General features: G+C 34.4%; 1 protein-coding gene and 1 long non-coding RNA gene across 8 annotated transcripts in view; one reads left to right on the top strand and one right to left on the bottom strand.

The window, feature by feature from the left end:
* Window positions 1-12373, bottom strand: part of LOC149748546 (uncharacterized) — a 302762-nt gene that overhangs the window by 57095 nt on the left and 233294 nt on the right. The window lies entirely within an intron of this gene.
* Window positions 1-12373, top strand: part of NAB1 (NGFI-A binding protein 1) — a 44904-nt gene that overhangs the window by 10908 nt on the left and 21623 nt on the right. For 4 of the 6 annotated variants that reach the window (XM_089915984.1, XM_089915980.1, XM_089915979.1 and 1 more), the window contains exons 3-4: window positions 2504-2674; window positions 11258-11391. In XM_089915984.1, the coding sequence (XP_089772110.1) occupies window positions 2504-2674; window positions 11258-11391 (305 nt within the window). The remainder of the gene's footprint in view (window positions 1-2503; window positions 2675-11257; window positions 11392-12373) is intronic. The other 2 variants (XM_089915982.1, XM_089915981.1) reach the window with 1 other exon arrangement.

Raw genomic sequence — 12373 nt, 5'->3', positions numbered from 1 at the left:
AAAAAGCCCACATTTTTCTTTGTGCATATGTGGTGTGTTGTGTCTCTTAGAGATTAATTTGGTAATAGTTTGCAGCTAAGGAGATACATTACCTGAAAGCAGTATTAAAGACATTTAGGTTTAGCAAAATGTAACTCTTTAGTGAAAATAGACCATATCTATTGTGTGTGTTAGGGTATTTTTGTGTTGAATTCAAACATGTTGAGCTTTGGAACTACAGTGTAGGGTGACTTTTAGAAAAATATCAGAATTTAAGCAGTGAGAGCATAAAGTCTTTGCATGTACAAGTACAAGGCAGTTTGTCTTTTAATTAAGAAATAAAATGAGATTTTAAGTAGAACAAAAATCATTTTTGTAGACTTTTTTTAGAAAAAAAATTTGTAAACAATAACCACAACTTAAAAGTGATTTTCAGCTAGCATAGAAAACAAAATTATTTTAGATGAATGTTAGAAGAATTATTATAGCTTTGAATATTGTTTTGGTTTGACATTAAAAATTCTCATTTTATTTTTGTAGCATTCTATCCAGAAATACTTTGCTTAAGTAGAAGAATGCATATACGTATGTGTCTTTCTCATTTACTCCCTTTTTCTTGTCTATCTGGCCAACACATCATATTTAAGACTCAAGCATCTTTAAGACCTTAAGACTCAAGCATAAGCTTAAGTCTTTTTTGATATGTTTTCCCCCAAGTGACCTTTCCTTTCCATTTTTATCCCTGTATAATATACACTTCTGTCACAGTAACTTCAGCACTTTATTGTACTTATATATATACTGGTCTATCCCTCACAGTATACTTTGGGATTCTTCAAGGCAGAGATAATGTCTCATTCATTTTTATATTCTCAGAATCTAATGTACCCAATAAATGCTTGAAAAATAAATGCATTTCAAAAGTTAAAAAACGATTTCACAGCTAAAATTTATAGCCATTTATCTGCTAGAAGAAAGAGAAACTCTCCTTGAAAAAAATGTTCAGTTGAATGCAGTATTTCATGTTAGAAACATTAGATCTTTCCCCCCCAGACTTATACTTTAACACAAAAAAATATTATATATTTATTGAAAAAGTATTCAATCATTACAAAAGGATATGAAGTAATTGAATCTGTAAACATTCAGATTCTTTTCTTTACCTATACAAATGTGGGATCATATTTTGTACACTCTTCCTCCAAATTCTTTTTTTTAAACTTAACAATATACTCAAAGTACAGTGTACTATTAGATATATTTTTTAAGTGATTACATATAGAGCTACCTTATTCATTTATGGGTTATATTATATTTCACAATATGAATGTGCTGTTATTTATCTTAACCATTCACTTTTTGATGTCACTTAAGTTGTTTCCATTTTTAAAATTTTATATATGGTAGGACGTGAACATTACACATATATATCTTTACAGACTTGTGCATGTTTTCCTATAGAATAGAGTCCCAACATGTAAAATTATGGGATCAAAGAATAAGTAGATTTAATATTTTAGTAGATACTGCTAAATTGCCTTCTAAAAAAGCTGCAGTTTACATTTTCACTATCGTTGTATGCAAGTGTCCATTTTTCCACTCTCTTGCATTTATCATTTTTAATCTTCGTCAGTCTAAGAGATGAAAAAATTATCATTGCTCAAATTAACTTTCCTTAGTGAGTATGAGTATCTTTTCTTATGTTTAACAGACATACAATTTTATATTCATATCCTTTGTTTTAGTGTTGGAGTTGTTTTGTCTAACCTTTAAAATATTGGTAAGAACTTTTTATATTTTAAGGATATTAACCTTTGTCTTATGTTGTAAACATTTTCCCAGATTATCATTTGTCCTTTGACCTTTCAGACTGGTTGCCATGTGGAAGTTTAATTTTATATAGTAATATTCATTGATCTTGTCCTGTGTGATTTCATTTGTCTAATTCTCTATTCCTTCACCAGTATAGAGTTAGATTAATTACTGTAGCTAAATAATGTATTTTAATATATGGAAAGGCAAGTGCCCCTTCTATAGTACTGTTCTGCAGCCTCTGTTTTTTTAGGTAATCTTACACATTTCTCCTTCCAAATGAAATTTTTAATGCATTTGTCAAATTTCCCCAAAATTTCTGTTGGTGTTTTGATTAGAAATGCCTTAAAGGTATAGATTAATTTGGGAAAAAATGATATATTTACAATAATGAAAACTCCCGTACAGTAATATAGTATATGTGTTTACTTAGATCTTTTATATTCCTCAGTAATTTCTTAGTTCTTTATTCATAGGTTTTGCACATTTCTTGTTAGGTCAAATACTGTGTATTATATATGTATATTAAATGTCTGTATCATAAACGTACATTTATTTTGCATATATATACAAGTATATAAGATATAAAAGTGTATAATCGTAAATGAAATTTTTTCCTGCTTTTTAAAATTACTATCACTGGCCGATTTTTGTATATTAATCTTGTTTTCAGCAATTTCACCATCTGATATTTTAAAATAAATTATTTTAGGGCTTCCCTGGTGGCGCAGTGGTTGAGAGTCTGCCTGCCGATGCAGGGGACACGGGTTCGTGCCCCAGTCCAGGAAGAGCCCACATGCCGCGGAGCAGCTGGGCCCGTGAGCCATGGCCGCTGAGCCTGCGCATCCGGAGCCTGTGCTCCGCAACGGGAGAGGCCACAACAGTGAGAGGCCCGCGTACCGCAAGAAACAAAAACAAAAAAAAAACACAAAATAAATTATTTTAGATATGAATGGATACTGGTGCTTAATATCAGAAGTGGTTAGCAAAATTAGTCACAGGGGATTCTGTGATTTGATCTATTTTGGGCATATCCTTTTGTAATTGTTATATATTGTTGCCATACAATAATGGACTCACAAGAACTTGTGAGTAGATCTAGAAAATACAGGTAGCATTATAATTTGGATACACTTTGACACTTTCATTACCTATGAACCAATAGAGAAATCTACTACAAGGTCGTCAGTAATAGGAAACAAAGGGCAAAACATGTTGGCGGTTTTAGGTTCATGCTATAATCCAGTTTTCATATAATTTTTAAAACAGAGCAGATGAAACACAGTCAAGGGCCTGTCTTTTTATTAAAGCAAAAGTATGTTAAAGAGATGACTTTAATAAAGCCTATCAACCTCACGTAAAAAATCCCAACCTACTTTAAAAAAATCCAAAGTGCATTATTTCACACTTTGCTTTTGCTAAGGGGCCCTTTGCTTCTTTGGATAAATAGGCACAGGTGGTATTTACGTAATGAGACCATTGTGGGTTTCCCAAAATAAGGGAACAGTCAAAATGAATGCCAGCGGCTGAGATGTGGGGTTGGGGGTTTTGGAAAGTGTGGCTTGTGAAGCTTAACTTAGACCACTTATTATTTGTAACTCAAGTATGTGAGTCTGGTCTAATAATATAGTTTAGGATAGAAGTTTATGAATCAGGACACTTGCTTCAAACTCGTAACCATTCAAGAGTTTGGTGGAAATCACAAAATCCTGAGGGAATTAAAAGAAAGAAGGTACTGTCAAGTGTACCTTTTAGGTACACTTGTGATAATTTCACATTTTTTCATTTGACTGTTTACAATGAGAGAAAGATTTTTGAGTTTTTCCAAATTCCTAAGATTAAAGAATGTTACTAATTTGTTCTCAGTTTCTAAATAAGGAAATATGTGACTTATTCTTAATTCACTTTTGGTAGTATTTCTGAGAGTTTTCTTCATATAAACACTGAACACTCACTCTCTTTCAAGACGTATAAGTAGGTCACGAGCAGATGAAAATCAGGAAGTTACCTACACCTGAAAAAATTTTTTCAACTCACAAGCATATAAAATTCTTATTCTTTTTTTTTTTTTTTTTGCGGTACGCGGGCCTCTCACTGTTGTGGCCTCTCCCGTTGCGGAGCACAGGCTCTGGACGCGCAGGCTCCGCGGCCATGGCTCACGGGCCCAGCCGCTCCACGACATGTGGGATCTTCCCGGACCAGGGCACAAACCCGCGTCCCCTGCATCGTCAGGCGGACTCTCAACCACTGTGCCACCAGGGAAGCCCTCTTATTCTTATATGCATTTTTATACTTGTTTCCAAGTATACATTGTAAATATATAATTCTTTACATTTTACAGTAAAGAATTGTAGAATGAATCATCGTTATACACACTGTTTTTAAGCTAGAGAATCAGTGATGGTCTTAGGACATGGCTAGGTATGGCCTGGCCATAGGAGTCAGGCCGTGAAGATGGTGTGAGGGGCTGAGGCCTAGTTACTGGTGTGGGACAGGTGCTAAGGGACAAACCCAGAAGCAGCACTAGAAGGAAGTCCAGGCAGGCAGAGTTCCGTCTGTCCAAAGGTGTGTTGGCAGAGTATTTGGTAAACTAGTTAAGCAGTATGCATCAAATCTTAAAGAAATGAATGGATAAAGAGAGAGAGACTGAAAGTTGAGAATAGCAAGGCCGTGGAGAATGTAGGGGCTTGTAATATTCAGAAATAAAAGCACATAGACAAGTCGGCATTATATCAATAGAATAATTGTCAGCAGATAGCAACGTCCAGCTGAAGAGCTCTGGAAATCAAAGATAGGAAGGGGAAGAAGAGGAGAATGTGGAGTTAGTGGGTAAGTTGTAGACCTAGTGGAAATGCTACAGGAACTGGAGTGCTAAGCAGGTTATTAACATAAGGACCTAGGCCCACAGAATACATGGTGATGCCAAGTTTAGGTCAGTTACCACTGTAGTGTTGAGAAGGCAAGGCTGAGTGTTTCAGAGAAGCCCAACAGTCTTAGTTCTGAGAGAGGGGGAATGCCAAATCCGGGAACCTCTTAGACCTGAACATATTACTAGTGCGTTATGATGCTGAATTCCGAACTCTCAGCTTGCGTGGATCAATTTCAACGTCTAATACTTGAAAAGAAATGTTGGACATTCCCTTTTGATCATTTAAAAAAGTGGATTATAGGACTATTAGGGTAGTCTTTCTTCTTGAGTCACTTTTGATAAGTTACATTTTTCTGAGAATTTGTCCATTTCATCTAAGTTTTCAAACATATTGGCATAAAGTCGTTTATCGTTTTTAAGACCTAATATTGTTTGTACATTTGTCTCTTTTTCCCTGATCAGTCTTGCCAGAGGTTTGTCAACTATATTAATCTTTTCAGGGATCTGCAAACTAGAGCCTGTGAGCAAAATCTAGCCCACCTCCAGATTTTGCACATAAACTTTTATTGGAATACAGCCATGCCTATTTGTTTATGTATTATCTATGGCTACTTTTGAGCTATGATGTAGCATTGGGTAGTTGTAACACAGACTGGCCTATAAAGCCTGAAATATTTACTGTCTGACCTTTTACAGAAAAGTTTTCCAGCTTCTTTTTGAGGAAGCACTTTTGGCTTAATTGATATTTTTAGTTGTGCTGTGTTTGTGTTTACATCTACTTTCTTACAGTTTATTGTTCTAACTTATATTTCGTCCTGAGTTCATTAATGTTCAGCTGTTCTTCTTTCCTCATGTAAGGAGTGAAGGCCATAAATTCTCACTATGTATTGAATTAGCATTATTCCCAAAGTTTTGATATGTGGTTATTTTATTATTTTTAAATTCTGATTATTTCTCTTTTTATTTATGACTTCTTTTCTAATCCATGAGTTATTAAGAAGTTTTTTTCATTTCCTAATATGAGGGGGTTTTTCCTTTATTCTTTTTCCCAGTGATTTCTAACTGAATTACATTGTGGTCAGAGAACATGGTTTGTATGATGCCAGCCCTTTAAAATTTGTTGAGATATGAGTTATGGCCCAGTATGTGGTCAGTGTTTTTAATGTGCTTCTGCAGTTGTTGGTAGAGTGTTCTGTATATGTCTGTTTTAACAAGCTTATTAACTCTGTTTTTCAAACCTTCTATAGACTGTTTTTTGTTTTTTTTTTTGTCTGCTTGCTCTATCAGTAGCTAAGAGTTGTGTGTTAAAATCACCTACTCTGATTGTGGAGTTGTCTATTTCTCTATGTATTATGCAGCAACCTTATTAATCTTTAATAATGCATTTAGTTTTAAAAAACTTTTTTGTTTGATATTAATATAAGTACATATGCTTTCTTCTTGTTAGTAATTTCTTGTTACTTATTTTTTCCATCCTTTTACTTTTAGTTTTTCTGAATCCATGTTTTAGATACATCTCTTGTAAATACCAATAATTGGATTTTTTAAAAATTCTCTTACATTCCTTGTCTTTTAACTGCAACATTTGGTCCATTTACATTTATTATAATGACTGATGTTTTGAATTTATTTCCTTTATTTTATTTTGTATTTCTTCCCTTCCTCCTCTTTATATCTCAGATTTACCATCTGGAATTAGTGTCCTTTAGCCTGAAGTGCATTATGTAGAATTTTCTTAATGAAGGCCTACTGATAGCAAACTCTGTCCTTCCTCACCCCATTGGAAAATATCTTTATTTTGCCCTCATTCTTAATTGCTACTTATTCTGGGTATCAAATTCTATATTGTCAGTTATTTTCTGTTAGTAATTGAAGATATCATTTCCTTGGCCTTCAGCTTTCATTGTTGTGTTTAGAAGCCAGTGGTTATCTGACTATTGTCTGCTTTTGAAATCTTCTGTTTTACCGTGCCCCAATTTCTTCTCTCCTTCTGACTTCTCAATTTTTCTTAGTCATTTTTACTATATTACTCTTTAGTCATATTTTCAACTCCTTTTATTTCTTTAAATGAAATCTTTGAGGGTCTGTTTCTGCTGTCTGTTGTTTCTGCTGGTTTTTACTTTTGGTTCCTTGTTTCTTTGGATGTTTTATGATTTCTGTCTATGAACTCATATTTCTTGGAACTGTGGAAATGTTTTGAGGCCTAGGAAGAAAATGGATTCTCCTAGAGGCTGTTTTTGCTTCTACCAGGCACCTGTACTCTGCACATAACAACTCTGGGACCCTATGAAAATTAATTCTCAGGCTGTTTAGTGTGAATTAGGGCTGAAAATCCATGTGAAGAGCTGATTTGGGGTTATGAAATCTCAGGAGAGTATCTTCTGTTCTCTCCCATTTTGTAACAAGGTTAAAGACAGGTAATTCTCCTTGCATTCTCCTGTGGGGTATGGGTATATTTCTAATTCTGTCTTGCATCAGGCTGTAGTACTTTCGTATTGTTTTTCGTAGACTCCTCAGCCTCACCTTTGATGGATACTCGGCTTTTCCTGTTATTCTCTTCCCACACTCACCAGCCCAATGAGGGTGTAAAGATTGAAGTTCATCTGGTTTAGCAACTGTCCTCAACTTACTCCTTTGAGATACTGTCTTCATTCATTTTGGCCTGAATCATTCTTACTGTCTTGCTGGCTTATTGATGCATTTAAGATATTTTTTCCTTCTATTTTAGCCAACATTTTTCCTGTGAGAAATGTGAGAGGGGCCGGTCACGGTACCTAGCCCTCCCTGTGCTAGAAATGAAAGTCTTGATTGCCTTTAGAGCCTCCCTATCACACATCCCTGTCACACAGCATTCATGTAGTATTTTTATGCTAACACTTACTTGAAACTTAATTGAAAGTCACAATCATTTGATTGTTAAAGATTATAACTACCAGTAGAGAAAGTTTTAAAATCTAGTTAAAAATAATAGAAAGCTAACTTTAAGAAATCTTTTACATGAAGATATGAATGGAATTTTGGTATTTTTAGCCATGAAAGGAGGAAGTGGAGGAAGTAAGTAAACCAATGAGGGAGAATATCTTATTTTATACTTTTAACAAAATTAGAAACTTAAAACTTTTAAAAAGCTAGCTTGGTGCTGCAGTGAATGATTACTGGTTTTGGAGTATTTGTATCATTTTTCTATTTAAAATATATCATAATAGTTATTGATTTAATTATTAGCAACTGGGAGCATGAAATCGAGAAGATACAGAAAATACATTTTTGAGGGGAAAGCTTGATGAATCAGCTTCATGTTACAACTTGGGGTGAGCTATAATTATTTCTCCAGCCTCAGTTTTTCTACCAGAAGGCTCTCTGAGGGCCTGGAGAGTTCAGTATAGTTTTTCGGTCTGTTGGAGCCTGAATTCAGTAACAAAGATTGTGTTATGTTTTTTTTTCTTGGTTTCTGGTAGGATGATGGAAGGAATCCTAGAATATTGTTTTATTTTCTGCAGTTTTGAATGAGCTGGTACCTCTGAATGTTGTCAATTAAAATATCTTACTGACAATCAGAATTTCTCCATACTAATTTAGATTTATGAGTACAAAAGAGAAACAGCTACATAAAAAGCAACTTGAGAAGGATCTTTCAAGGTCATTGTAGCTACTGCTAAGCTGAAATTGAAGTTAATTTATTTAGGAGATTATTCTTTGGAGTATGTTTTACTTTTAACTCCTGTAACATTGTGCCTGTCAAAAGCACTTAGGGAAGAAATTGATATACTGAGGATTCTTTAGGAGGAGGGGAGAAAGCTGAAAATAAATTCCTCCTATTATGTTTTTATATTCAGTTATGGGTTTAAAATAAGAAGCCTGGGCTTATTGTAACCTTGCTGCCAGTAGCCACATTACAAGCATATTGGTGATATTGCAGGTTTGGTTCCAAACCGCCACAATAAAGTGAGACACACAAATTTTTTTTGGTTTCCCAGTGCATATAAAAGTTATATTTACACTATACTGTAGTGTATTGTGTGCAGCAGCATTATGTCTAAAAAAAAGTACATACCTTAATTAAAAAATATTTTATTGCTAAAAAATGCTAACCATCATCTGATAACACAGGGTTGCCACAGACCTTCAATTTGTAAAAAAATTAGTATCTGCAAAGTGCAATAAAGCAAAGCACAATAAAATGAGGTATGCCTGTATTTGAGAATAAGCCAGTGTAACCTACAGTTGGAAATCTGGGGAGGAGGATATTAGATACCTATATCATACCATATACTGCATACCATAACACATTCTAGATGGAGTAAATATGTGGAAAAAAATAAAACTATTAGACTAGATTATAGGAGAACATTTATATGTATTAGGGTAAGAAGGGAGCTTCTGTGCATAGCACTCAAGACAAAACTATAGGGCTAATGACAAACTATGAAAAAATAAAAAAACAAAACCACTACATATGAAGAGTTAATGCTCTTCATACATAACGAATTCCTTAAGTCCCTAAGAAACAAAATAGTGGAATAGAAGAAACAGGCAGCTACCATGAGCAAGCAGATTTTAAAATAAGTCAAAAACATAAAAATTTCAGTGTTATAGCCAAAGAAATGCAAATTATAACCAAAAGTCATTGAAAATACATCAGATTGGTAAAGCTTTTAGATAACAGCCAGTGTTGGTCAAGATTCTGGGAAATGAACTCTTCATATAATTGTTGGTAGCATTAAGATTTGAAACAATTTTTTTGGAGAGTAATTTGATGAAATATGTAAATCTCTTAAAATTTAGTATATTCTGTGACCAAGAAGTTTCTTTGTACTAATTTATTCCAAGTAAATAACTGAATATGTGTGTAAAGATGCACAAAGAATGCTCTTTGCAGCTTTCTTTGTAGTACATGAAAAATGAGGGTAATGTCCAGAGTGAGGTTGATTTAAATAATATATTGCTATTTTCTACAATGTAATATTATATGTCTAGGTAGTAAAAATTACATTGTACAGGATATTTAAATTCATTCATCAGTCAATCAGTGTTTATTAAGCTTACTAACCATGCCAGATACTGATGTAAAGAAGCCAAGTCTCTGCCTTAATATATGAAAAAGTAAAAAATGCAGCATACGTAAGTGAAGGAAAGGAAGTTACACATCTACATTCACATGTATATATGTACACAGAGAAATATTGGAATAATATGCATTAAAATATTAATAGTCATTCTGGATGGAAGGACTGCATGCTGCATTCATTTTCTTTTGCTTCTCTGTATTTTCAAAAATTTTAAATAAGAAAAACTGTGAATAAAGTGGGATAACTGGGTAGGGAGAAAGGTAAATGCCTGATTCTTTGTCAAAGGAAAACGAGAACTAATACTAACAATAACTTTGTGCCAGCTGTCTTCTCACTTACTTCTTGTTACAGTCCTTGGAGGTAGTGATATTATCCCATTTTGTCTCTGAGAAAATTGAGGCTCTGAGAAGTTTTTACATGTCCAAAATCACACAGCTGGTAAGTGATGGAGCAAGACTCGTCCTAGGTCTCTCTGCCATCACATCCCATCAGTTTGCCGTCAATCATGCCTGGAATGAGTATGTTTCTTGCTTTTTAAAAAAGCCTGATATACCTCTTGGCAGTTCCTTACTTACATCTATTTAAGTTGACAAAATTATGTGAAAAACATTTTGTAGTCTAGTAAACAAATTATAGATTTTCAGTTTAGGATAACCTTTGATATTTTAAATTTTAGTACAGGTGTTTGGTCAACTAGCAACTCTATATTGGCAATATTTAGCACTTAGATGAAAGAGTTGAATTAGATGAATCTTAGAGATTTAGTGACTCCAAGACCTTGATTTTCCATTATAACCCTCATTTGTGATAATGCTTTTACTGATTTTATAAATACTTAACTAAAATCGTTTTTTATTTCTTCCTAAGAATTTTCATGTCAGTTCACCTTAAAAAAAATATCTGGGGCTTCCCTGGTGGCGCAGTGGTTGAGAGTCCGCCTGCCGATGCAGGGGACATGGGTTCGTGCCCCGGTCCGGGAAGATCCCACATGCCGCGGAGCGGCTGGGCCCGTGAGCCATGGCCGCAGAGCCTGTGTGTCCGGAGCCTGTGCTCCACAACGAGAGAGGCCACAACAGTGAGAGGCCTGTGTACCGCAAAAAAAAAAAAAAAAAAAAAAAATCTGTAAGACTATGTATACTCACTTGTAGTTAAGGAAATATTATCAGCATATCATAAAATCATATCCCTTGGTTTCTCATAAGCAAAATAAGATGCAGAACATTTTTTAACTTTTTATTTTGCTTATTTTCTATAAACTCTCCTACTTAAACAAAAATAAATAAAGCATATAAATAAATAAAACCAAGATGACTATTTTGATTAGTTCAAGTTCTGAGAGATGTAGATAACTTGATTTGCTTCTGAAATTAGGCAGTAGGACTAATTAGGAGTAAAGGCTAACCTGATTTTCATAAATTATGATTTCATTATATAATGATGTGACTTCTTATATTCTTAAGTGAAACATTTTCTGTATTGATGAAATAAAAATGTTTATAATTTTTAAAACTTTGTTTTGAACATGCAGCTCACTGTTAATGAAGCGGCTGCTCAGCTTTGTGTGAAGGATAACGCTCTACTGACAAGAAGAGATGAACTTTTTGCCCTGGCTAGGCAGATTTCTCGAGAAGTCACCTATAAATATACTTACAGAACCACCAAGTAAGTGTTTAACTTATTGGCAGTATTTTTGCATTGTTTGTTAGAAGTAGAGCTTGAAACACCATCCATTGATAGAATATAAGCATATCTGAAAAAGTTGAAGTGTGATTATAGTTCTATAAGATTAAACAGTGAAGTGACTTTTCAAAACATTATTGCTGAAGTGGTTTTCATTGATTTGTTTAATCCTCTTTTATTGTCTTTTGAAAGATAGTTCCCTAGGACTATAGCATTGGTTTGGTGTGGTTCTCGACATTCTTCTCTCACACAGATGCTTTCTTTGGTTTTGAGTGTGATGATGGGATTTAGTTAGTCATCATTTATAGACCTATTTGTATACCCTACCAACTACATGAACTTGTTGAACTCTCTGTGGAAGCAACGTGTTTCCTTTTGCAAGGTGTCTGCGATCTAATGAGATTAGCTGAATAGATAAAAAGACTCCACTGCCCAGTATTTAAAGGAAAATTGGAAAATACTAGGTTACTAGCAAGGGCAATATGGAACATGTGTTTGAAATAAAAAACCCCATGTTGAAAAGCAGTGGTGATTTTAAAATTTAATGTAAACATACCTTATTATTCTTCATCTTATCCTCACTTGAAGCCTAAGCATTGTCTGTAGATAGCAGACCATTTTGATTTTGTTCACTTATTCCACATGGACCCTGATTTCCAGTGTACCATCGGTTGTGCTTGCCACTGCTTCTTGGAGGAGATGCATTAGTGTGACTGAGTGTGTTAAAAAAAAAAAAAAAAACACATCCTGAGCACCCTTTCCAGCTCTAATAAATCACATTTTCTGGGGATGGAGCCTTAGAGTCCAAACATTCACAAGCATCTCCTATGATTCTTGTGTATATTCAAGTTTGAAAACCACCGATACAGGCACTTGCTGTCATCACCATTATTTTCCCCAGCTCACAGCAGCTTTGTTGTCTGTCCTATCTCAAGAGCCCATATACTTACAAACTGGGAACAAG

This window comes from Delphinapterus leucas, chromosome 8, assembly GCF_059928025.1.
Source record: "Delphinapterus leucas isolate spDelLeu-1000000601 "Yukka" chromosome 8, BTC_Dleu_Yukka2, whole genome shotgun sequence".
Taxonomy (NCBI): Eukaryota; Metazoa; Chordata; class Mammalia; order Artiodactyla; family Monodontidae; genus Delphinapterus; species Delphinapterus leucas.
Note: the sequence above shows the minus strand (reverse complement) of the source record. Positions and strands in the feature narration are given on the sequence as shown.